General features: G+C 43.7%; 1 protein-coding gene across 1 annotated transcript in view; it reads left to right on the top strand.

Moving 5' to 3' along the window:
- The window catches only part of nsd1a (nuclear receptor binding SET domain protein 1a), a 35,055-nt gene extending 11,355 nt beyond the window's left edge, over positions 1–23,700 (top strand). The window contains exons 10-23 of the mRNA XM_084331258.1: positions 1,202–1,408; positions 3,414–3,506; positions 3,621–3,744; positions 4,730–4,930; positions 7,012–7,191; positions 7,622–7,778; positions 10,923–11,128; positions 12,164–12,276; positions 13,133–13,402; positions 14,462–14,578; positions 15,269–15,410; positions 17,214–17,320; positions 18,606–18,804; positions 20,188–23,700. Of these exons, the coding sequence (XP_084187384.1) occupies positions 1,202–1,408; positions 3,414–3,506; positions 3,621–3,744; positions 4,730–4,930; positions 7,012–7,191; positions 7,622–7,778; positions 10,923–11,128; positions 12,164–12,276; positions 13,133–13,402; positions 14,462–14,578; positions 15,269–15,410; positions 17,214–17,320; positions 18,606–18,804; positions 20,188–21,026 (2,955 nt within the window). The 3' untranslated portion in view covers positions 21,027–23,700. The remainder of the gene's footprint in view (positions 1–1,201; positions 1,409–3,413; positions 3,507–3,620; positions 3,745–4,729; positions 4,931–7,011; positions 7,192–7,621; positions 7,779–10,922; positions 11,129–12,163; positions 12,277–13,132; positions 13,403–14,461; positions 14,579–15,268; positions 15,411–17,213; positions 17,321–18,605; positions 18,805–20,187) is intronic.
- Positions 23,701–27,922: the final 4,222 nt, after the last annotated feature.

Raw genomic sequence — 27,922 nt, 5'->3', positions numbered from 1 at the left:
CGTTGCAGTAAAATCATTATGCCTCGTTCCCTGAGGAGCGACGGTACGTCGGTAATCCACTCCGGTCTCCGGTGGGAGCTAACGTATATTAGCCGTGTTGTGACTGAGCTCTGATCAATGGCTGAGATTCAGGAAGTAAAAGCACTGCAAGACGATCCATCGTGTGACGCGTCTCTCTTCTGACCAATCAGTGGTCTGCAATGTTTCACATGACTTTTCTGGTACCCAATAGGGTCGCTTGGAACCTCGATAGAGGAGTAGGGTATATCTGCAGAGCCGCAAGCCCAACGAGAGAAGGGTGCTTTATTATTATAAAAAAAAAACAGCTGTGACGCGGTATTCAGCCTACTCTTGCGGTGGGCGTGATGTAACAGCGATACCGCGGTAATGCGGTAATTGCGGCAGCTCTAGTGTAGGGTCCATTTCCACCGTATACTGAGCCTAGTCAGAGAGAGAGACTGAAGAGCGGTGCTGAGCACTTTCTGTCTCTCAAACACACACACACACACACACACACACACACACACACACACACACACACACACACACACACAGCGCCTGCAGTGACAGGTGCTGCAGAGGAGGAGTTACGATGCCAATTTTAAGATCACGGTGATCAACAATGCAGAGTCATCAAACAACTGACGAGTAGCCAAGAAAGATTAGATTCACTTTATTGATGTTAGAAGATGCTTTTACCAAAAGATGATAACAAATAACAGCCTACCTAGTACCTACATTGAATAGAACAATATGTTTCATTGTGATTATTTTCAAATAAAATTATTTTTTTATATTTGGTCTTCAAACTATTTTTTTTTTTCAAACAAAGAAAGGGTTGTCATATATTCGGACCAATACGGTAATTAAAGGTGCTCTAAGTGGTATCTTTTTGTTCAAATAAGTGTTAAATAGCTCTACATTCTGACAGCCATCACTGATCTAGAGTGTTTGATCAGTAACATGGGTCTCCCGGTCCCTCCACTCTGCAGTAAACGGAACATACATTTCTGGTATCCCGTTCCCACTTTATCCAATCAGGAGAGCGATCCCTAGATATTTTTACTTATCTCAAGAAATCTTGCCAATCCAAATTTGCTGGCGGATTGTTTTACTTGTTTCAAACACAGATTTGCTTAAAACTAGTTTGTATTTCAAAATTTTGTCAGACCATTTTTAAACCTTTTATTTCGTTTGGCAGGTTGTATCTGTGGACCAGGAGCCGCCGGTGCCGAGCACGTCTGCTGCCCAGCGCCCGGAGAGCAGCGCCGTCCCGGGGGTCTTCACCCCGACACGGTCCCCCAGCCCGCCGGGGCTGAAGACGCCCAAGCAGGAGGAAGAGGCGGAGGGCTGCAGCCTTGGGCACGGGCCGGGCCTAGCCAACGGAACGCTAACCCCCAAGCCTGAGGTCAGTGTGTTTTGTGTTCAGCTCATAATGCTTAAAGGGGAACTCCAACATTTTGGGAAATTAGCTTATTTAACATCTTCCCTGGAGTTAGACAAGAAGATACATACCTTTTTTGTCTCTGTGCGTGCATTTTAGCTTTGGGAATAGACGCTCCGTTAGCATAGCTTAGCTTCATCACTGGAAGTGGGGGAGGGTTTAAGTTTAAGTTTATTTGGATCCCCATTAGCCACAGCAGTGCTGGGGCTATTCTTCCTGGGGTCCATAACACATAAAATACAGTTACAGACGTATACACTCACAACATTTACATGTCATACAGACAATTAAAACAACAATAAAAACCCTTATACACTCATAACATTTACATGACATACAGACCATTAAAACAACAATAAAAACCCTTATACACTCAACATTTACATGTCATACAGACAATTAAAACAACAGTAAAAACCCTAATCAAATTCATAATACAATATAAAAATACAAAATTATACAATATTTTAATAATATATCCCTATCAGACACATGCCTTTTCATCTATATATACCTATCTCTTTATCAGACACATACATTTTAATTTACGTACACACTATCTATTAGGGAATGTCAATTTCTTTGGTTGAAAATGTTGTTTTACCACGATTTTGAAACGGCATTTACTATTCTCCTGCTTAACATGTCTGGGAAGAGAGTTCCATTCCTGCATACCATGGAACATGGTAGTTGGTAGTTTGTAGACAGTTCGCTTAGGGTTAGAGCCTTACAGTGCCTTACAGTGTATTGCAAGGTCTGACATTGACCAAACTTGATATGCATGACCTTGGTGGGCTCTAGGTCAACTCCTGAAAAGGGGGTCAATGTCAGACCTTGCAATCAAAAGTTAGGGGCGCACTGAAATTATGGCAAGGGTTATTAGCCCCCTAACTTTTGATTGCAAAGTCTGACATTGACCCCCTTTTCAGGAGTTGACCTAGAGCCCACCAAGGTCATGCATATCAAGTTTGATCAATGTCAGACCTTGCAATACACTGTAAGGCACTGTAAGGCTCTAACCCTCCCCCACTTCCAGTGATGAAGCTAAGCTATGCTAACGGAGCGTCTATTCCCAAAGCTAAAATGCACGCACAGAGACAAAAAAGGTATGTATCTTCTTGTCTAACTCCAGGGAAGATGTTAAATAAGCTAATTTCCCAAAATGTTGGAGTTCCCCTTTAAAGGAAACGCCCCGACATCACGGGAAATGCACTTACCGTGTTCTCCAGAGTCGGGACAAGAAGATGGATACCGATTTCCTCTCTGCGTATTCGGTAGGTTTGGGTACCGTTCACATTTGAACCGATAATGGTACCAGTACCAGTTCCTGGAATTCAGTATCGGTACCGAACGGTACTTTTTTTTTTCGATACTTCACTCTCTCTGTAATAACACACATATGAATTTCAGTTGTAAGAAAATAAGTCCAAACTTCGCAACTTCAACATTGTTATTTATTTAGAACATTTTGTTATTTATTGTTGTAACACACGCCACACAAAATAAATCGCATTATCATGTATTATGTTTTATATATTATGGCCATCCTCAGTAACTATCAAACTCCTCTGACCTCTGATCTGGTCTTTCCAAAGACCCAAGAGACGGGACAGTAATATATATAATTTTTTTGGAAAAGACTCCCTCTTGTCTAGCATATTACACTCTTATACTAAACATGTAAAGCTACCAACATTTGGTACCGATTGATCTAGCGTGAAGAGTTCGGTACCTAACCCTAGCGTTCGGTAGAAAGCTATCCGTCTGCAAGCTAGCCTAGCTTAGCACAAATGAATGGAAGCGGATGCGTAGCGGCTAGCCTAGCCGTTGGCCAACTAACACTTTTTTAAACTGAACGCACAGAGGGAAAATTGGTGTCTTATCTTGTCAGACTCTGGAGCAAACGTTAAAGGACCACGCCAACATTATGGGAAATGTGCTTACCGTCTGGTATTCCTTACCCCTCTAGGCGTTCTCCCCTGGTCTGAATGATAGCTTCTCCTCTCAGGTGGAAGTTAAAGGGAAAATTGGAGCCTCAGCCTTGAAGGAGAACGTCTGTCAGGTGAATCAATTTCGCCATCCTGAGTTCTTTTGTTCCCTTCTTCTTTTTACAACATATCTTCTGTTGACACACCTTTAATATCTATGATGTCTGTCTCGCATGGTGTCCCCTCAGGTGTGTGAGAGGACCGGGGAGCTGTTGTTGTGCGAGGGCCAATGCTACGGGGCCTTTCACCCGCAGTGTATTGGCCTGTCGGCAGCTCCTAGGGGGAAATTCCACTGTGGTGAATGCAAAACCGGTGCGTACTCCTTATGTTTTTCTGGGAAGGGATGGGAGGCAGTATGTTGGTTTGGGAAGGGAAGGGATGGGAAGCAATATGTTGGTTTGGGAAGGGGTGGGAAGCAGTCATTTGTGGACTTTTTTATTTTTATTTTTTAAAGCACCTCGCACTGTGTATATATTTATTTTGTATTGGTGGCAACAGAGGGAATCGAACCCCTAACCTGAGCATTGTTGGTGATAGAGCTGGGCGATGTCGCCAAAATATCATATCGCCGTATATTTCTTTGTTTTGATGGTATTTAGCTTTAGCCAGTACACATTTTGATTTATTATTATGTAATATATTATGTATGATCTTTTTTTATTATCTTATCTTTATTAATTGTCATGGTCCTATTTCATTCATTCAATTGTCTTATTTTCTTTAACCTTTTTTTATACTGCTGCAAGGATTTTTTTTTCAATATGTACTGTGTATATTGTGGGCGAGCAACAGTGTAGTTACAATCCATACCTTTGCATGGATCCATGACGGAACATCTTTATGTTTGGTGGTATACCTCCCAGCCCTAGTTAGTGCCATGCTCTCCGCACTGAGCTACAGGGCCTTGTCTTCTTTTTCTGCCTTTCTATTTTTTTTTCTCCCATCCCCCAATTTAGTCGTTATGCCAATTCCCTCCTGGTCGTTGCGCTGCCCTACTGTTAGTCTGGGGAGGGTGTAGAACTACCACACGCCTCCTCTGATACACGTGGAGTCACCAGCCGCTTCTTTTCACCTGCCAGCTATAAGTTTCACTGGGATAGTGTAATGCGCGCGGAGGCTCCCCCAGATCCCCTCCCTGCTGAACAGGTGTCCCGACCGACCAGTAGGGAGTCGCTGTTGCAACGGCCAGGAATTGACCCCGCAAATTTAACCTGGGTCTCTGTGGTGGTAGTACGCGAGTGCTTAGACCACTACACTACCCGGCCGTGCCACAACGAATGTCTTTTGTGCGTTTCAGGTGTTCACACGTGCTTCGTGTGTAAGAAGTCTGGCAATGGCGTGAAGCGCTGCATGATCCCCATGTGTGGGAAGTTCTACCACACTGACTGCATCGAGAAACACTCGGCCACTCAACCCCAGCACAAAGGCTTCCGCTGCTCCCTGCACGTCTGTCTGTCCTGCCACATCGCCAACCCCCTCAGCCTCGGCAGCTCCAAAGGTAGGTCCTAGGGCGGTCCTAGCCGGTGATAAGGTCAAAGGTTCTCTAGGGCAGTCCTCAAGGGCAGACATTCTTAGTCGACTAATGCTTTGCCCCCGCTAGCCAGGGTTAGCCGTGCTGTGGCCTGTCTGGCACACAGTGAGCATTTCCGTTGTCTTTCGAACCTGGCCCAACCCGGTAAAGTGATGTACTCATCATTAGTAGCAACACTTGGAAAACTGACTACCCATGTCCACTGTACAGACCCGGTATTCGTTTGCAAAATCCGGGGGTTGCGTAGCAGTGTGAACAGGTGAAAATGGAGATTGTGAAAATCATGACGCTGACCCACTCTGGCTTCCAAAACAACACCATGTGCAGCACATGGATAGAAAATGTTGTTGCGTCTTCTGACATGACAATGGAGCCAAGTAAACACTAATTGCCCACAACGATGGGACTTGTAATCGACTAAACTCAATTCACCACACAGCACAAACGCCCACTAGCCGTGGGCCTTACAGTAATATGCTCATGGTCAATCATCCTTATGGATCATCAATACTACTCAGAGAAAGGCAATAAAATGGCGTGCATACCATTTTGTTAATTTGTCTGAAACAGCCCACAAAACAGCCATGGAGCCATCGGTCTCGTTCTGCTTTATAACGTTATTCAAGGGGTCTTTCATGGGCAGTATTGTATGTCTCTTGATAATCAATTACCTGCCAACCTTTTGATAATCCATGACCAGCCAGTACGTTGATAATTGCCAGTCTGTTTATTCTTCTGACTTTGGCCTGCAAAGGTCTGAGTCGTCTGAAAAGCTCAACAAATATGACATTTACATTTCTCCAGTATTCCCCCATGTTGCTACATAACACAGTTTACAGTAGGCTACTTCATGTGTGCTCAATTAATCTTCCACATTGACAGTTTAATACATAGGCACGTACTGTTGGAACTTAGTACTACACACTGAGGCACGCGCTGTTGGAACTTAGTACTACACACTGAGGCATGCGCTGTTGGAACTTAGTACTACACACTGAGGCACGCGCAATTGCCCAGTGTAGAGGAAGGTCTTGTGTTTTCAGGAGAGCTGGTATAGACTGAAATCATTTACTCCGCTCTAAATCAAAGACATAACGTAGAGAATGGGTTGTCTCATGTTTTCACTTTATTCAAAACCTTTACACATTCATCCTATAAAATGAATACATAATGTAACATATAATGTTAATATTATATATATATATATATATATATATATATATATATATATATATATATATATATATATATATATATATATATATATATATATATGAATTAAAAACAACCAATTAACCGGTTAATTTAAAAGTCAAGTAATTTATTTATAGAGCACATTTAAAAGCTCGAGAGCCAACCAAAGTGCTGTACAGTACAGTCAAAGCATAAAATCAATGTCCTATAAAATACACAAATACAAAAAGGCACAACAGGACAGGACAGTACATTCAAAAAAATAGGACAAGCGGAAAGGGGAGCACAACGTACAGTATAGCACACCAGGGACAGAGGAGCACAAGAAGAGATACAAGAGGGAGGATAAAATTGCATGAGAGTGTGTGGGTTAGGGTGTGGGAGAATCAGGATGAATCGAAGGCTAGGGAATAAAAGTGGGTTTTTAAACGGGCCTTAAATGTCTCCAGCGTAGGGGCAGATCGAATCTCCAGGGGAAGCTGGTTCCATAGTTTGGGGGCTACGGCCTTGAAGGAGCGAACGCCTCTCTTTTTTAGTCTGGTGCGGGGGGGGACCAGCCGAGCCTGGTTGGAGGATCTTAGTGACCTGGGTGCTGCGTAGGGGGTGATGAGCTCGGTGATGTATAGGGGTGCTGCACCCGATAGTGCCTTGAAGGTGAGGAGGAGGATTTTGAAATCTATTCTAAGTGGGACTGGGAGCCAGTGTAGGGAGGCTAGGACTGGTTAACCGGCTACCTGCATATCCTTGCACATTCCTATTTACAAGAATTTTTTTTATTTAACCTTTATTTGACCAGGTAGTCACTTCTGTAATGTAAGAAATGTAATGGAGATATTGTGTTGTCCCCCTCACAGGTCGCCTGGCCCGCTGCGTGCGCTGCCCCGTGGCCTATCACGCCAACGACAACTGCATGGCGGCGGGCAGCCTGGTGCTGGCCAACAACAGCTTCCTCTGCCCCAACCACTTCACCCCCCGCAAGGGCTGCAAGAACCACGAGCACATCAACGTCAGCTGGTGCTTCGTCTGCTCCGAAGGTCAGAGTCCGCTCGTGTATATATATACATTTTTAAAACAACACGATTGTTCAGCCAAGTTTGATATTTACGTTCTATATTTAAAGGAACTGGCTGCACGTTAGCCTAGCTTAGCACAATGAATGGAAGCGACATGACTGGTTAGCCGAGGCATTGTCCAACTAACAACCTCTCCCGAAGGCTAACCGGTCATGTCCGCTTCCGTTCATTGTGCTAAGCTAGGCTAACATGCAGCCAGATAGCTTTCTACTGAACGCACAGAGAGGAAACTGGTATCTATCTTCTTGTCTCTCTCTCTGGACAAGACGGTAAGTTTAATTTCCCATGTTCTTCTAAGCAAAAAAAGTTTTGAAGGCTTTTGAAAAGCCGTGTTGGGGTTGTGAGCGGCGGTCACCTCACTCGCCCCCCTCTCTCTCTCTCGGTCGAGCAGGAGGCAGCCTGCTGTGCTGTGAAGCCTGTCCCGCTGCCTTCCACCAGGAGTGTCTCAACATGGAGATGCCTCAGGGCAGCTGGTTCTGCAACGACTGCAAGGCTGGAAAGAAGCCCAGGATCAAGGACATCCTGTGGGTCAAATGGGGTCGCTACAGGTAAGCGGAGGACAACAGCCGCGTGGAGTCCCCTCCCCCCCAGCTGTTGGCCGTATTTGCGTTCTCGCGCGGGTCAAGGCTGTGGACGTGCACCTTTTGATACCCTTGAGCTTGAGTTTCCCTACTTCCACCAATACACCAGTTAACAGAATATTCCTTCTATCGGTCGTCCTTATATCAGAAGCTGTGCAAGAGACTGAGCAATACTAGGTCACGTCTAATGCTTGGGAAGGACTATGATCAAGATCATGTTACGGACTAGAGCCAGTCTATGGGGGGTGTAGTCTGGGGGTCCAAGCTCTAGAGAAGGATCTAAGGACATTTTATTTACAAATCCATATGGTGTAAAACTCCCTGTACATCTGTGCAATCTCCTATCACTCACCACCAGATGTATATGAGGGTTAGAAAAAAAAAAATCCAGGGCTTTTTTTGCCCCCTTAATTGATTTTCGGGGGCTTTTTTGTATTTCGGGGGCACAGAATTTTTATGATGAAAATTAACAAAGATTATAAAACATTGTCAACACTTTTTTTACAGTCTTCGTCCCTATGTTTGATAACGTAATGTTAATGTCTCCATATATAGGGCTCTACGCTAACCCATGTGCTCCTAAATCAAATTTAAATAAATAAAATCTAAATAAAAATGTAGGGGCACACAAAGAAATTTAGGAGCACAGTGAAAATTGTTCAAGTAATACAGAGTTTATTAACAAACTATTTATTACATGCATATTATACTGTGCGTGTGCATACTAAGGGCTAAACATCTGTGCAAATAGCACATACCACCAAAATCACAAATTGGCCCATGCCTACTAGACGCAAAGGATATCGGTTGTCAAGCTGCTTTTGTATGTTGTAGTCTTGTCACGATACCAACATTTTTACTTTGATACAGATAGGAAAGGCAATGGAATATATTATTAGATGACAGAACATGGACAATTCTTTATACAATTATTTAATTCATTATAATTGAAACGCTATTGATTAATAGTTAATACAATTATTCTGTTACAGCTACAACTGAGCTATAATTTATACGTATAGCTACTGTCCATCAATGTCTTCCTTTTGAATGAAATAGGTTCAGGAGAGAGAGATGTAGAGAGGGAGAGGGAGAGAGAGCGAGACACACACACAGATATTCTCAGACCCCCTTTCCTCTGAGCGTTCCCAGTGATGGCTTACTATGTGCGTGTGTGTGTATGTGCAAACGGGAACGGGACACATCTGTGCAATAGCACACACCACCAAAGTCACTGGCTGGCCCACAGTGTGCGTGTATGTGCGTGTGCTAACTTCGCTAACGTTATCCGCCTCAGTAACATTAGCTGCCTCACCGGATTCCTCTTTCTCCTCGTCTCTCTTTTGCTCAAAATAAAAATTAATGGGCTTCATGGCTGGCTGCATTTTTTGCGTTGTCTGATTCTGAATGTATAACTTGCCTATGCCGGTACCGTGACTTTCTTTTCCAGCGCGTACTGTGTTCTCATTTCCTTTCACTCGCATGAAACCAGCCGCGTCACCGCAGGAAACTCTGCTGTGATTGGACGTTTATGTGCCTTGTGGAATGTGGGACTTTCTGAACTATTAACAGCGGAGCGTTTGTAATCTTCACTCGCACACTGCAAGTAAATGATTTTTCCGGTTAGCACACACATATTATTAGGGGCAAATACGAGTGAGATGCTCGCACTGTAGAGCATATATATAATTATATATATAATTAGTAAACTGTTAATCTGTATCTGCTGTCCCTTGTCCGTTTTTAACATGCTCTATTTATAAGAGCGTCTTGATCAGATCCTAACTTCCGGTTCAGGAACCGTTAAGAAGATGTTTGCGGGCGGTCAGGTGGCGTAGCGGAGATTGTGCTCGTCACCAATGCAAGAGGCTGCGGTCTCGACTCCCGGAGAGTCAGCATTGCCTTGGCTCGGGCTCATCGCTATACTAACTCGTTTGGCTGAGTTAGGGGGAGGGAAGCCGTGGGTGGGTCCTGGGCGTTGTGGACAGCGACCCCTACAGTTCGGTCGGGGCGCCTGCACAGCGAGGGTAGGATCTGGAGGGAGGTAGTGTGACCTTCCACACGTTACACTCTCCCGGTGAGAATCTGCGCTGCCAGGCTGGCTGCCGGCTGGCTGCACATGTGTCGGAGGAAAGCATGTGACAGTCTCCGGCCTCCCGGACCAACAGTAGGGGGGGGTGCGCAACAAACCAGGAAGGGGGTTGGGACTTGGCATAACGACTAACAGTGGGATGGGAGAAAAATCGGAAAAAAGGAGGGGGGAAAAGATTAAAAAAAAAATATGTTTGCATTTCGAAAAAAGAAAAAAAATTATTACTTTGTTAATTAATACCCTAGTTACAGTACAGCAACCAAATTAAACTGTATCAAGTCAACTGACAATGTGAATAGTATGAAAAAAATAAAGGATTTTTAAAATAAATTTTTTCTCCTGCGAAAATAAGCTGTGACCTGTTTTGACCTGCACCTCAAAGAATCGGAATCGAGAATAGTTTAGAACAGGAATCGAAGGGGCGGTCAGGTGGCGTAACGGAGATTGCGTTCGTCACCAAACCCCGGAGCGGCTAGATTCGCCTGTTCGAATCCAGCTCACAGCTCCGGGGTTGTCACCAGCTTGGCTGGCCGTTCACACTAATACAATTGGCAGTATTAGAGGGTGGGAGAAGCTGGCGGGGTGGGTCCGGGTCGTTGTAAACAGTGACTCCTACAGTACGGTCGGGGCGCCTGCTAAGCGCGGATAGGACTTGAGTGGGATAGTGTGATCCTTCCACACGCTACGCCCTCTCAATGAGAATCCGCGCTGCCAGGTGAAAAGAAGCGGTTGATTGGCTGGACGTGTGTCGGAGGAAGCACGTGGTAGCCTCCACTCTCCCAGACCGACTGTGGGGGGTAAGTGCGCAGCGACCAGGAAGGGGATTGGGAATTGGCATAACGACTAACATTGGGATGGGAGAAAATCGGAGGAAAATGGAGGGGGAAAAAGATCAAGAAAAAAAAAGAACAGGAATCGAAATGGAGAACCGGAATAGTTCAAATCCAAACGATGCCCAACCCTATATGTGTGTTGGGATATGCCCAGTGTTGACCTGTGTACGCCTGATGTCTGTGTAGGTGGTGGCCTGCTGAAGTCCGTCTGGCCAGAGACGTCCCCAATACCATCTTGAGGATGAAACACGAGGTGGGAGAGTTCCCCGTGCAGTTCTTTGGCTCCAAAGACTTTGTGTGGACGTACCAAGCCAGGGTCTTCCCTTACATGGAGGGAGACACTCAGAACATCGAGAAGATGGGCAAGGGCGCCGACGCCGTCTACAAGAAAGGTAGGCACAAGCACTCCACGGGAAAATAAACTGTTGATCGTCTACATAAGGGGCGACAGGGCTCGGGAGGTAGAGCAGTCGTCTGGTAATCCGGAGGTTCCCGGTTCCATTCCCGCTCCTCCCGGGCAGCTTGTCGAAGTGTCCTTGAGCGAGACACTTAACCCCTAATTGCTCCCGATGAGCAGGTTGGTACCTTGCATGGTTGCCTCCGCCCATCGGTGTGTGAATGGGGTAAAATATGAGGAACAAATTGTAAAGCGATTTGGATAAAAGCCTTTGGGCCTAGTCAGCCTTCATCGGAGCATGCTGACTAGGCCGAGGAGTCGGCATGTTTTGTTTGATGGCCAAAATAAATTATTAAATTAGTTGGCGAGTGCAACCGTACATCTTTGGACGTTTTCCCGCGGTCTGCGGGAACGGCTTGCTTTTAATTATTTTGGCGCCCGTGTTAATGGGTCAGAGCAGCCGCACGCCGTCTTAGAGATTCGACACTGAGCCCTTTCCTAGCGAGGCAAAAAATAAAAATCCATTCAATCAAATTTATTTGTAAGGCCCGACAACACGCGTTAATGGTCCCATGGGCCGGACATGTCCTCTTTAAACAAGTCAAGAAGAAACATCACAATAAATCAAGAACAAAACAAAAACACCATAAAGTCCAAAGAATTTTAAATAAATGCAGCACTCCCAGACACGCGAAGGTAAGGAAAAACTCACTAAAACCTAACAATAGGAAAAAATGCACCACAGGAAATGTGGAGGGGAGAAACCTTAGAAGGGCCGTTCAAGGGGGGGGGATCTCCCTTCTTAGATGTCGGTGATAGTAGTGTTGCAATAAAACAGGCGAAACAGTTGGTAAGCATGCACTCATAAGTGTAATGAAACACCGATAAGTGCATGCGATAGCAACTAAACATTAGTGACTCTGTCGTCGTTGGGTGTGGACGTGGTTCAGCCAGACAGCCGTTCTATTGGCCTCTGTGTGGACTCTGGCCATATTGTCCTGTAACGGTCCTACCGTCTGTCCTCCTATAGCGCTGTCCGAAGCAGCCGCTCGCTTCATAGAGCTGCAGGCGGAGAAGGAGATGCGGCGGCTTCAGGAGGACCGGAAGAACGACAAGAAACCTCCTCCGTATCGACACATCAAGGTAGTATGACTCACACACACACACACACGCACACACTCACAGACACACACAGTCACACACACACACAGTCACACACTCACAGACAGACACACAGTCACACACACAGTCACACACACACACACACACGCAAGCGATGCAACAATACAGTTGGCCCACGGTTCAATACGTACCTCGGTTTTTGGGTCGCGGTTTCGGTTTAGTTTCAATAATGCTACTATTTATTTATTCCCAAATAAGGTTTTTATTTAGCTTATTAGGGAGGGGGAAACATTTCCATTCAGACATATTCCTGGTGTATTGTATAATGCATAAATAAATTTAAAAAATAAATTTATTTTATCCACCTTTTCTCCCCATTTTCAATTTTTTTTCTCCCATCCCAATTTCGTATTTCCAATTCTACCCTCCCCTGTCTTGAACGTTGCTAGACTATGCCTCCCACTGGTCGGTTGTAGTGAGGACAGAAGCCTTGCATCACGTGTCCCCTCCGGTACACGAGGAGGCAGCCTGTCGCATCTTTTCACCGCAGCAGCTCGAACTCTCAGTGGCGAGGAGTAACGCATTGGAGGCTCACGCTGCCCCTGCTACTTCCTGTTTCCGCCGTACCGGCGTCACCAAACCGACCTGTAGGAGTCGCTGTCCACAACGTCCAATCCCCACCCACCGGCTTTCCCGCCCTCTAACACTGCCAATTGTGTTAGTATGACGGCCGGCCAAGCCGGTAGCAACGCAGAGAGCTGGGCTCGATACCAGCATCAGTCCTGCGTTAGTGGCGAGCGCCTGTGGCCACTCAGCCGCCTTAAATGAATTTTCTTTATATTTTTTATATTTACCGTATGTCACTATTTATTTCCAGGTGAACCGGCCGATAGGTAAGGTGCAGATCATCACGGCCGACATGTCGGAGATCCCGCGCTGTAACTGCAAGGCGTCGGACGAGAGCCCGTGCGGCGTGGACTCCGAGTGCATCAACCGCATGCTGATGTACGAGTGCCACCCCCAGGTGTGCGTGGCGGGCGAGCGCTGTCAGAACCAGGCCTTCACCAAGCGCCAGTACACCACCGTGGAGATCTTCAGGACGCTGTCCCGTGGCTGGGGCCTGCGCGGCATCGCCGACATCAAGAAGGTATGCCGGGGGGGGGGGGGGGGGGGGGGCGTGGCGTGAGGACATTACAGGCAATAGACATGTAGGAACTGTTGACATGAACTTTTTTTTTTTATGCTTTTCAAATGTGATTTGTAAAAGTGAGATTCAATTATGAGGTCAAATACTCTGTATTGGGACTATGCATTACTACAACATCATTATGTATCAACATCAATTTAGTTAGATGTTAAATTAGGCTTGTATGAACAAATGTGTGGGCATATAGTTGTGTACAGTTTTCTTAGCTATTTCAGATGGTTGATTATTGTATATTGGATTATTGTATATTGGAGCTTGTCTTGTGTGTGTGTACTAGTCCTAGTCCGGATTACTTGTAATGTTATATATTATGATGTAAGTATTATGTTGCACGGTCACAATGTACGTTTTTTTGTGGACCCCAGGAAGAATAGCTACTGCAATGCTGTAGCTAATTGGGGATCCTAATAAACTAAACTAAACGTGGAATAACAGGGTCAGGGTATGTGCAGGATATTAAACGGTCTTAAAAAGTATTAAATTCAGAATTCTCAATTCAAGGCCTTATAAGGTATTAAAATTCTTTAATTTCACTTGCACAGGTATTACATTTTCGGGGGGGGGGGCAGCCCGGCTGTCGGAAGATGAAATAACATTAAATATATGAAATGTTTTTGTATTCAAGTTGTTTTTTTGCGGGGCTACCGGGAGCTTGGTGCATCTGGCGAGAGCTTGTATGGAACGTGCAAGAATTTAAATTGCTGCACAAGTGCAGCCGCCAGTTCAGTGTCGCAATGTGTTTATTTATTTGTTCTAGTATGGTTGTGAAATTGGTTTAAAATCTTTCTGTAAGTGGTATTAAAAAAAGTCTTACATTTAACTTGTTGAAACCTGCACATACCCTGGATAAGTCTTTCATTGGCGAGTTTTTATTTAACTTAAGTTCATTATCCTGTATGTGTAACTTAAAATTTCAACAATAAAACATTTATATATATATATATATATATATTTTTATATATATATATAAATGAGTAATAATTAAACGCTCTCCTTCAGGGGGCCTTTGTGAACGAGTATGTGGGAGAGGTGATCGATGAGGAGGAGTGTCGAGCCAGGATCAGACATGCTCAGGACAATGACATCTGTAACTTCTACATGCTCACTCTGGACAAGGTCAGTCTGCCTGGCCTGCTCGCCACCAAACAATAAGTCCTTATCATGGCTAAGTGACGCTTGGTGTTTAATACGAACTAGGAGTGTAATGACACTAACGATTCTTTATGCGTCAAAATGTGATCACCTACTACAGAGCTGTGATTATAGATTGGCAAGATTGATTATAGAATGTCCAAAAAAATACTTGCATACTTTTATTTTATATAAGTTAGTATATATATATTAGTTCGTATATTAGTATATATATATGAACTAAAAGTATGTAAGTAGGTTTTTCCACTTGCCATTGATATGTTTTTCCTTCCAGGTTGTTAGTTTATAAGTCAGCTGTGCTTCGCCGCAGTTGATAACGAGTAAAAGCTTTCACAGCTGTGCTCTTTAATGTTGCTATGGTTACAGGTTGGGTAGCGGTGATTAAACAGTGATTAAACTGAACTACGTGTGCATTAAATGGTTTTAAAGCATACCTGCTGGCCAATCAGAAAAGAAGAAAAACGAGAGACCATGGAAAAGAGAATGAGGGAAGGAGAGTCGTTGATACAGTATTGTGTCAATTCTGTATTGAGATTATTGCGCTCCTAATGCAAAGCACATGTTTTAATGCGTACTTGTACTGACTTGGTCTTCTTCATCCTGGGTGAGACATAAGACTGCACTTTACTAATGTGTGTGTGATTCATATATCAGGACCGGATCATTGATGCCGGGCCCAAGGGGAACCAGGCCCGCTTCATGAACCACTGCTGCCAACCCAACTGTGAGACCCAGAAGTGGACCGTGAACGGGGACACCAGAGTGGGACTGTTCGCCCTGCAGGATATCCCGCAAGGTCTGACAGGAATATAACTCGCTTAGAGTCAGAATCCCTAAGGTCTGACAGGAATATAACTCACTCAGTCAGAATCCTGAAAGGTCTGACAGGAATATAACTCACTTGGAGTCAGAATCCTGAAAGGTCTGACAGGAATATAACTCACTCAGTCAGAATCCTGAAAGGTCTGACAGGAATATAACTCACTTAGAGTCAGAATCCCGAAAGGTCTGACAGGAATATAACTCACTCAGTCAGAATCCCGAAAGGTCTGACAGGAATATAACTCACTCAGTCAGAATCCTGAAAGGTCTGACAGGAATATAACTCACTTGGAGTCAGAATCCTGAAAGGTCTGACAGGAATATAACTCACTTGGAGTCAGAATCCTGAAAGGTCTGACAGGAATATAACTCACTTGGAGTCAGAATCCTGAAAGGTCTGACAGGAATATAACTCACTTGGAGTCAGAATCCTGAAAGGTCTGACAGGAATATAACTCACTTGGAGTCAGAATCCTGAAAGGTCTGACAGGAATATAACTCACTCAGCCCTTTCACACCGGCAGGGCTCCGGTTCAAGCTCCGGCTCCGTTCTGGAGCCTCTGAACCTTGGTGCTTTCTGGTGAACCAGCCCACGTTTACACCTATTTAAGCAGAACCAACGTTCCACCGTCCTCCATCATCAACGGGGGGGGGGGGGGGGGGGGGGGTTGATGGGCCTTACTCAGGGGGAAGCAAACGCAACAGTGGCAAAATGTGCCGTGTGCAAAACAGCTTCAAAGGTTCGTCATTGCATCTGCACCATGCTGATCCACTCAATAGGTAGCGCTGAAACGATTTGCGACTGATCTCAAAATGAGATTAGATTCAAATGTATTGTCATTATACAGCACAAGTACAACACCATCCAACCAGAGTGGATAAATAAATGCATAAAAAAATATTAAAGATGTCAAGAGCCATTCGTGCAGTCGTTCAGTATTGACATTACTAAATGAGATGTCATGCTAATATGTCATGTTCTACAGTAGGACTTACTACTATAATACCTAATAAAACAAGTCATTAGAATAATAGAAGCCTACTTTGCTGGAACGATTGATTTACCACGTATACAGTATGTGTGTGCAGCTGCCTCACTAAGCCTTTCTCCATGCATTTATTTATTTCTGGAGCATTTATTTATCCACTCTGGTTGGATGTTGTATTGTACTTGTGCTGTATAATAACAATACATTTGAATCTAATCTCATTTTTAGATCAGTCGCAAATCACTTCCTGTTGAATGGATCGATTGAGTGCAATGCCGAACCTCTGCTGTTCGCCGTTTTCGCTTGTCTTCACAGCCTAGAATATGACACCCCCACTGATGATGTCACGGTTCGCTAAGAAAAAAACAAAACATTTTCGGTTCCAGCTGAGAACTGACTTTTCAGGTTCTGAACCAATTATTCGCGGTCTGCACATGCCGGCCGGTTCAAGAAGCCCTGCCGGTGTGAAAGGGCTATCGGAATAGAATCCCGAAAGGTCTGACAATAACTATTTGCCAGTGTAGGGAGACAACAGAATGTTCATGTCTTACAGTCTTCAAGTGCTCCTCAGAAACCTATTTGCCATATTGAGTCAGCAGCACCTGAACGGCCCCTGGAGGTCATGACTACGAGTGGGAAAAGTGGGGAAATAACGATGGTTAGTTTACGAGTTGTAACGTTTCATCATGCCGGGGAGAATGGCAGAGAGCAACATTTTGTATAAAAGTAAAAACTACAACCTTGTAAGGCCGAGTACGACGTGGATCTAATGCGTTGTGTTCCGACAGGCGGGGAGTTGACCTTCAACTACAACCTGGAGTGTCTTGGCAACGGGAAGACAGTCTGCAAGTGTGGAGCGTCCAACTGTAGCGGCTTCCTGGGCGTCAGACCAAAGGTAAATACATAGACTAGACAGCGATGTCGAGCCTGGTCAATGTAGTGAATAAATAAATAAAGAGACCCTGTCTATTCGTTCTAGTTCTAGGGGTAAAAGCTTTTTTAGATGTAATTAGTTTCAAGTTTTGTTTTATTTGTCACATATAATACATTACATACATTACAGTGAAATGCTTGGTTCTGTATGAGACTTCTGAGATTGTGCTTCATACAGTAAAAGAATAAAGGCCAAACACTATACAAAATATGCAAACAATGAAGTACAAAATGCAGGGATGGGATGTAGTGCAAATCTTTTAGTAATACATCGATACAAATATGGTGTAGTGTTTAAAGTGTCTAAAGTGCATGTTAAAGGGTGAGTGTTTAATTCATTTTATTCATTCATTCATTCACTCGTTCACTTGCTCACGCACACTTAGCCGCTCTGCCCCCTAGTGGTGTCCCACAAGCATTGGGTTGACATCAACATCAATCACACTTCCGCACAGCGTCGACACGGGTTACCCAGACCACGGTATGAACGCTCCTGGCAGGAAAACATTAGGCTGAACCCATTTTACTGACTTTCCGCGCCGTGTTTATAGGGCAGCACGTTTGTCCAAAGCCCAGGGTATTGAGTCTTGACATTAGTGACATTCTGAGCCATGTTTATACTGTAGAGGTAGATCAGCCTCCCGCTCACCTAGGACATGTGTATTAGATAAGTATTTAGTTACTTATCATCGTGGACTTTGATTGCGCGCCAAGTATTTTAAGTTACTGACATGCTTGTTTATACAGTGGCTACGTTAAGTAAGTATTTAAGTTACTGACATGAGTCGTGTTTTGCTATTGGCTTTGGTGATTTATATTAGTGTTTGGAGGAGAGAGACGGGCGTGGCACTTATTTCAGTAATTAAATTTAAAAAGTGAAAATCATATATTATATAGATTCATTACACAGAGTGAAATATTTCAAGCCTTTGTCTTTCAATTTTGCTGATTTAGAATTTGATTTTAATAAAAAAAAAAAGATATATATATATATTACAGAAATGTCGGCCTACTGAAAGGTATATGCACTCAATACTTGGTCGCGTCTCTTTTTGCATGAATCACTGCGGTGTGGCGTGGAGGCAACCAATATATTTCCTCAATATTCAAATGTATTGACATGCACCTGTATATACGAGAACGCTTGGCATCTTTGACACTCTTGAGAGCACACTAACGCAACTGACGATTTTAGATGAGTATAGAAAGTAACCGCTCCTTGACCCCCGTCTCCCCCCCCCCACCAGAACCAGCCATCGGCGGAGAAGCTGAAAGAGGGGAAGAAGAAGGTCCCGGTGAAGAAGAAGAGCAAGCCGGAGCTGACGAAGGAGCGCGAGGACGAGTGTTTCAGCTGCGGAGACGGAGGACAGGTGGTGTCCTGCAAGAAGCCCGGCTGCCCCAAGGTCTACCACGCAGACTGCCTGAACCTGGCCAAGAGGCCCGCCGGTAAGAGAGCGCGGTGGGGGTTCAAGATTCAAGATACTGGGGCGACCGTGGCTCAGGAGGTAGAGCGGTCGTCTGGTAATCCGGAGGTTCCCGTTTTCGATTCCCGGGAAGTGTGTCAAAGTGTCCCTGAGCGAGACACTTAATCCCTAATGGCTCCCGATGAGCAAGTTGGCACCTTGCATGGTTGCCTCTGCCGTCGGTGTGCGATTGAATGTGAGGAACAAATTGTAAAGCACTTTGGATAAAAGCTGCTATATAAATGCCACCATTTACCAAGATATTAATTTGTCAATTTGTACAATGAAAATCATACTTTGCTAGTCCCCCCCCTTCACACAGAATCACAAACGACAGATTTAACTAGAATAAAAAATATTAACAAAAACTTGAATGCTAAAATAAAGAATCTTAAAAAAGATAAATAAAGTAGAACAATAAGGCATGAGTAACGGTATGGTACGTTCAGGTCACAGTGTAGTTAGTGGTAGAAGGATATACCACTATAACTGGGAGAAAATGTGTTTTTAATGAAACGTACCTTTCGAACTTGAAGCGGGTGAAACCTCAAATCAAATGTATTTGTAGAGCCTGAGATCGCATGGAATAGCCCCCATGGGCCGTACAAGTCGAGAAGAAACATCACAATAGATCAAGAACAAAAACCACCATAAAATCCAAATATGCGACACACTTTCCCCAATGAAGATGAGGAGCGACTCACTAAAAACCTAGTGGTGGAGCGTAACCTCAGATGGGCTGTTCAAAGGGGATCCCCCAACTGGATGTCGGTGATAATATAGTGTCAGTCGAAGAGATGACCGTGATGCGACTGCCACAGTTAGCGGACTGAGGAGCAGAAGCTGGTGCAGATGTTTCAGCCCTCGGCCGGTACGCTGATGAAGGCCAGGCGCTGAAACGTCTGTAAGCCGCTTCTTCTCCTCGACTAACGAAAGGTTTTAAACACAGTCGTCCTTCCGAGTGCGAACCCACAGTTTCACTGTGAAATGTACCTTTGCCTTAAAACAGGGTATCTGCGGGGTATTAAAACGTCATTATTCTCAATTTAAGGCCTTCAAATTGTATTAAAAAGTTTGGGGGGGGGGGGGGGGGGGGCAGCCTGGCTATTGGGAGATGAAATAATATTAAATATGTGAAATGCTTTTGTATTCAAGTTTGTTGTTTTTTTGCGGGGTTAGTATGGTCGTGAAATTGGTATAACATTTTGGTCTTTAGTGGTATTAAAATATATCTAAATTAAATGTAACTTGTTGAAACCGGCAGATACCCTGTAAAAGCTTCAGGCCTGTGTTTATACTAAATATAGACTAATAAATTGTACTGTTGGATGGTGTCCTCGGCTGTAATGATGACTCTGTTCCCCAGGACGATGGGAGTGCCCCTGGCACCAGTGTGACCTGTGCGGTAAGGAGTCTGCCTCCTTCTGCGAGATGTGCCCCAGCTCCTACTGCCAGGAGCACCGTGAGGGGCTGCTCTTCATCTCCAAGCTGGACGGCAAGCTGTCCTGCAGCGAACACGACCCCTGTGGGACCGACCCGCTCGAGCCGGGCGAGATCCGCGAGTACGTTCCCGACGCCTCCTCCTCCTCCTCCGCACGGCCCGGTGGCGTGCCCCTCCCCCTGCTGCCGGACCCCGCGGCTCTGTCCTCCTCCGCCCCCGACGCCCTCGCCTCGTCCCCCTCCGGCGCGTCCACGTCCGGCAAACAGGAGCCGCCGCCGCGCCTCTACATCAACACCAAGACCTCCACCTCCAGCTTCAGGCCCCCGGGCGGGTCGGACGGGATGAGGTTCTCCCCGCCGTCCTCCTCCTCCTTCAGGGATGAGGGAGAGGACGACGCAGGGGAGGTGGAGGAGGATGACGAGGAGGAGGAGGAGGAGGATGACGAGGACGATGAGGAGGAGGATTGTGATGATGATGGAGAGGTAGATGAGTTAGAAGTGGAAGAGGTGGAGCAGGATGAGGAGGAGGAGGAGGAGGAGGAGGAGCAGGCAGAGGAAGAAGGACAGGAGGAAGAGGAGGAGGAGGAGATGGAGATAGTAGAGGACGAGGAACAGTATGGAGGTGAACTGGGGGAGGAGGAGGAGGAGGAAGGCGATGTGTATGACACGTGGGGGGACTACATAGATGAGGAGGACGAGGAGGATGACGGAGAAGTGGAGGGCGAGGAGTGGGGGTCGGTGGAGGACGGGGACAAGGACAAGTGAACCTCCCCCTCACTCTCAAAAGACTTTCTCCATCCATTCCAGTCAAACCACTCAAGTCGGGTGAATCTCTTTCTCCACACTGACGCTCTGCAGGAGACTTGAGTGTTTGTCTTTTGTTCTCGGTACCTGCTACTGGAGTGCGACGGTGCCTTCATGCCGGTACTGCTCTGCCTTCCCGTCCCCCCAGAGCTGTCGGACTAAACGCAGGGGGCGTGTGAACTGGTGCTAGAAAAGAAAAAAGGCTAGAGGATTGAACTACTAACGTTACTCAGCCCCCCCCCCCCCCCTCTCATACTCTCGTTGAAATATGTTTATTAGTGTCTGGTGCTGTTGAGTTATTTTCTTCCTCCTCTCAAACTTGTTTACATTTTCCCCCCCTTTTTTATTTTATTTTTTTTATTATTTTTTTACATTTTGGAATACAAAAAAGAAAAAAAAGGATGAGAAACCTCACCAGGTCACTGACTTGTGTCATCACATCGGCGTCCTACGTAATGTCATTTGTCTCATATTTTTTTCGGGTTTATCTAGAAGGATCAAAGGATATCATGTTCTCACCGATCGAGGTTATAAATAAATAAAAGAGATGACGTGTAAACACTGGGGTGACGCTCCTGAGGTTCGGTAACAATAAACGCCGCTTTTGAATCATGCGAGAAATGGCAGAACTTCTCACACCAGAAAGGTCTGAAATAGAAATGGGAGCTCAGGTCCCGGGTACAAGCAGTAACATTCCAGGGTTCTAGAGACGTGTCCAAGCTAACACCGTTTGTACACAACACGGTCCTTTTTGTTCCAGCTCTTGAATTGGAATAAAAATTCAAAACTACTTCTGATTTTACTTGGGGATCCAGCATTTTATTCGCTTCATGCGACATGGAGTGAAACGGCGCCTGTCCGGGAACGAAGCAACGTCCCGAGATGTCAACACGGTCCGGTTTTCTTTTTTTAGGAACGAGCTGCGAATCATGACGTGTGGTTTTATTGTACATATCTGGTAAATAATCAAGCAATACGAGTCGTATATCGACTCATGGCATAAAGAACCGTGCTTATTAAAGTTTTATGAAGTAGAGTTTTATACCTCTGGAGTTGGAGTTGGTGTGGTGCTGTAAATCCTTTTTTCACATGAAACCCCTCAGTGCGGACGGCTCTGTCTCAGAGGCGGCCGTCCGCTTTTACATCACTTGAGTTTACTGTTGGGTTACTGGAGAAGCCAAGTAGAATATCTAATTGTTGTTTCATTGTTAACCGTCAGGCAGCTTCTGAATCGATGGTTGGTTCTCACTCAAGCTGTGAAAGTGCCAGGGTCCCCCCCTCCAAGGTGTGTTCCAGAATTTGTTCAAACGCCTTTGGTTCCCTCAGTTCAGTCCATAACTTGTATTGACATTTGTTCTCGTTTTTGATTGTTTTTGCTCTTATACTACTTCTCTGGTACTGCGATTTGAACCACGTCAATAGCTCTGTTTTCTTCTGCAACTTCACTGTTCATCGACCGTATTCACACGGCGGCCACTGTGCTCTTATGCCGTACTCTGGTTGGGATTCCTTTCCCCTCCTGAGTTGAAAGGAATCCCAACCTGAGCAAAATGGCCACTGTGTGAATAGTGAATATGGTCAATAGGGGGAATTGATATTCTCTGGTTGCCGGATTCCCTGAATGGGGAAAGGGGGCTGGATCCAGAGGCTAAAACCTCTTTTTCCAAGTATCTGGCTGGCAAACATCTGTGATTCAAAGTCAAGAATTTACTAAAGAAAAAAATAATAATCTGTTCTGTATTTTCGCCACTCGCTGTATTCGAACAATATATATATATTTAAATTTTCAAATCAAAAGTTACATGAGAATTTTTTTAAGTGTTCATTTAAAAGAAAAAAGACGATGCCTCAAAAATGCTGCGTACACATTTTTCAAGAGACGTGAGGATGGATGCCCTGTTACTTATAACCGCAGTACAGTTGCACAGTAGAACTGCTACTAAAAGTAGAGTGAACGGTATCGTGCTTCTATCGAAACAATACTGCCAGAATGTACTGCCTCTCTGGATAGATCTTGAGACAAAAAATTTCAACTTTTTTTTGTGTGCCCATTTTTTATATTAGCCAATAGACTGTGTTTCGGTGGAGTTACCGTGCTAGAGAACAGCTCGGACCTCGAGGTCCTTTCCTGTTGCCGTATTTTCAGACAGGAAATCCAACCTAGTAGTCCGTTCTAGAATGTTTCTTTTTGTCTTTTGTTTGTCAAGTTGAAACCGTCTATACGACTCCTGTGAAAAGAGTCCTGTATTCACCCCAACCCCAATGTAGCAACCACTTCCGCCACACGGAGAAGTGAACCTGTGAGCTACTGTATTCCTAAACAGTTTAAAGCACTACCGTTTTACAATACATTCTTGTTTGTGCCCTCCTGCCTCAGGTGGGCAGATAGATGTACTTTTTTTGTTTTTTTTGCCCAGTTTTGTATTTATCAATCATATTGTCTTTTACATTGTTTAGGTTTGTGTTTGTGATGGTATTTGCCAACTGGTCTCATGCCGAGTTCTGACCTGTTTTTGTTTTTTTTATGGGATGAAACACACATTATACACTTGAATTGACCTGATCTGTACTGTATTCCTTTATGTATGATAAATATTATAAGTAAAGTTTTACAATAGGCACATCTGTCCCCATTTATCACACATTTACTGCCTTCTTGTAAAAGAGATGGAGGTTATTAGCAGTACAGCGGCGTATGATAAATGATCATGTAAGATACAACACAGTACCTTAATTTAAAGTGTTTGTTCGTTTTTTTTGTTAAAATAAGTGGTCTACATGTTAAAATAATATCTCTACATTCCAACAGACATCACTGATATAGATTGTCTGGTCAGTAACATGGGTCTCCCTGGCCCTCCGCTCTGCAGTAAACGGAAAATAAATGTTCTGGTATCCTGTTCTCACTTTATTCAATCAGGAGGTAGAACTCAAAAATGGTCTTGACAAAAATAAGAAATAAAAACTAGCTTTTAACCTGTTAAGCCTGCTTTTCTTTATCATAAATCGATCAATAGAGACCATATTAGATCCACAATTATCATATAATGGGGTATCAGTGGAAAGCCACACTCATTGGCTACAACCCTGTGCAAAGGTTTTCGAGATCGCCAAATGAGAGCCCCGGGAGTCGGGGGTGGTAATGTGTACTTTTGCGTACTTTGGGGCACGCCTCGCATATCGGCATGTAACTCGAGAACCGCTGAACGGATTGTCACCTGAAAGGGCAATCGACGGGCAACAAATAGGGCTTTAATTCTATCTATATATTGTATTAAAAGAAATGCACACCGAGCCACTAGAGGTCGGCATCGTGAATCGTCCACATGTGGGCCCTTGGATGTTAAGAGGTTAATGTTTATAAAAAAAAAAAAAATTTTAGCCAAGAGTAAAGACCATAACCATATCAGAAACAGTAGTCAAAGTGTATATTTAAATTTTTACCGATGTTTTATACGATTTATCGGATAAATATCGGAAATACGAATTTATCGGAAAATGCTAATTATCGTAAAACCGCAAGGAAATGACTAAATCCAGATTCAACCCTGCCATTGCAAAGAGGAGCATTTTCCCTATCCATAGATGTATGATTTGGCCATAATAAGGTCAAGTTCAAGGTCAAATATGAATTTATAATTAAAATCGATTATCATTTATTACTGTATCTACAAATCCTTCTGTTTAATCATCTTCCCTTTATTCATTTGCTTAGATTTTTTGTACACATGATCTCAATAAGGTGGTGAATGAGCTCTGAGCATTTTCTCGTACCCCGCAGATTTAACATGGTATTATTCACCATCAAAGATGCAAAAATAAATAATAATTTATATTCTCCTTTTCTTCATTACAATTTACTCAAGCCTAGTAACGGACACAATATTTCTGACACTGGGAATACATACCTCCAGGTCCCTAGATGTTCCTAGATACCAAGAACATGCAAATTTACCTTGCAGAAGTGGAACAATCTTCCATTTACTTAGGCATGTACCTTTAGGCGAAATATTCCTACAGGTTAAGCAAATAATATCCTTGAAACAAGTAAAATAATCTACCAGTGCAGTAAGCAAATTTTGCTTGGCAAGATTTCTTGAAATAAGTTAAAATAAATATCTAGGGTTCTCTCTCCTGATTGGATAAAGTGGGAACGGGATACCAGACAATTTATTTTCTGTTTACTGCAGAGCGGAGGGACTGGGAGACCCATGTTACTCACACTCTATATCAGTGATGGCTGTTGGAATGTAGAGCTACTTAAAGGAAAACTTCAACATTTTGGGAAATTAGCTTATTTAACATCTTCCCTGGAGTTAGACAAGAAGATACATACCTTTTTTGTCTCTGTGCGTGCATTTAGCTTTGGGAACAGTCGCTCCGTTAGCGTAGCTTAGCTTCATCACTGGAAGTGGGGGAGATCCGGAGCTTCATCACTGGAAGTGGGGGAGATCCGGAGCCTGGCGTTCCCTTACACTGTATACAGTCACGAAATACACTCCAAATACAACTCAAACGTTCATGTAAACATGTTGTGACCTGTGTATTCACCACGTGGAGAAATAAAAAAAATAATTTAATTAGACGATTATGTTTTATAAGCAAATATACTCTGAACAATTTTTTGCCTAACCACTCTCTCTGAGCGCAGCCAGTGATTTCAACGTGTCGTCGTGATTGTTGACATTCTCATTCATTCAAAGGATCCGAAGTAATTGAAGTTTATGGATACCATGACTTAAAATCCTCTTACCTTGACGATTAAAAGCCTCCCCAATTTAGAAAACAGTAATCCAATGGCTGGTATTGTTATACTGGACGCTCTGAGCTAACACAGATCAGGATGGTAAAGCATATATAATGACTTCCTTTCTGGGGTTTTCAAAATAAAAGTGCGACGTTTATAGCAACGGAAAACGTTTATTTTGTACATTATCTAACGTTAACACGAACCTAAACTAACTTTAGGTTCGTGTTAGCGTTAGATAATGTACAAAATAAACATTTTCCGCTGCTATAAACGTTGCAATTTTATTTTGAAAACCCCAGAAAGGAAGTCATTATATATGCTTTACCATCCTGATCTGTGTTAGCTCCGGTTAGCTCAGAGCGTCCGGTATAACAATACCAGCCATTGGATTACTATTTTCTAAATTGGGGAGGCTTTTAATCGTCAAGGTAAGAGGATTTTAAGTCATGGTATCCATAAACTTCAATCGGTTCGGATCCTTTGAATGAATGAGTGTCAACAATCACGACGACACATTGAAATCACTGGCTGCGCTCGGAGAGGAGTGGTTAGGCAAAAAATAGTATATATAGAGTATATTTGCTTATAAAACGTAATTGTCTAATTCAATTATTTTTTTATTTCTCCACGTGGTGAATACACAGGTAACAACATGTTTACATGAACGTTTTGGAGTTGTATTTGGAGTGTATTTCGTGACTGTATACAGTGTAAAAGAACGTCAGGCTCCGGATCTCCCCCACTTCCAGTGATGAAGCTCCGGATCTCCCCCACTTCCAGTGATGAAGCTAAGCTACGCTAACGGAGCGACTGTTCCCAAAGCTAAATGCACGCACAGAGACAAAAAAGGTATGTATCTTCTTGTCTAACTCCAGGGAAGATGTTAAATAAGCTAATTTCCCAAAATGTTGGAGTTTTCCTTTAACACATTTTATGAAAGAAATAGCACTTACAACGCATTTAATATTGTAAGGCATGTCACAATATAAACCTAATTTCCTGTTAAAGGGGCACTTTAACGGGGCACCAAAAACAATGCTGATTTTATTTTGCACATAATCTCACACATCCAAAAGCTCTGAAGGTTTTGCACACATTAATTTAGTTTGACCGTAAAGGAGTTTGAATATATGCATATGGCCACCAGTGATGTAATCGGGGACATTGAATCCTTATGTTGTTAATTACAGCACCATGAAATTATAGATAAAGATAGCAATACCATGTCTTATAGGGACTTCATTGAGCTGTAATTAACACAACACAATGATTCAATGTCGCCCGATGACATCACTGGTGGCCACATTGAAACTAATTTATTCTCAAACTGTCAAACTAAATGAATGTATGCAAAACATTTCCATACTTTTATTTTGAAGGCACATTTTATCCACAGGAAGTCGTATGTACGCTTAATTGGCACACACCTAACGGTTCAGTACAGATGCATAGATTCATTGACGCTATATCGCCATGAAGCCACATACAGCGTAACGTCTATGACGTTACTATGCGACCCAACTGAAAAGGACCCAGGTCAGATTGGGTAGCCAATAGCTGACATTAAATATAGTCACAAAAGTTAGTCCTGACTGTTAAAATCTGTCGTTAAAATCCAATGAAATGACTCGCAGAAGGCAAAGGATTTGCTTTTTTCCAACTGAAAATAAGTCGATGAAGACTAGAAGCATAGCAGACATTTCTTTGCTAGAACCTTTCATCAAAGCCAATAGTATCCAGCTGCAGAATCTGAGGACCGCTCAGCGCCCCCACCCAGTGGCTGAATTGGAGTATTGTGACTGGACTGTGATGTGCTATAGTTCTACAAATACAATTTATTATTATTATAATAATTATTATTTTTATAATATTGAAACATAGCAGCAAATAACTCAGTAGTGCAATACTGACGGCATCCTCATGTTCCCATTAGACTTACTTGACTTGACTTCATATCAATAGGGTTTAGCTTTGTCCACAACACAGGGCAGTTCTACAAACAGGCCAGAGGATGTACATACTGTATGAGTAAATTAACTATACTTCATCAAATGTATTTTTCTTTTCTTCCTCACACTATCTTAACAATATAAAACTCAAAAGTAGC

Source organism: Notolepis coatsorum, assembly GCF_963971535.1.
Source record: "Notolepis coatsorum genome assembly, chromosome: 16".
NCBI lineage: Eukaryota > Metazoa > Chordata > Actinopteri > Aulopiformes > Paralepididae > Notolepis > Notolepis coatsorum.
This window is presented reverse-complemented; position numbering and strand designations above follow the sequence as displayed.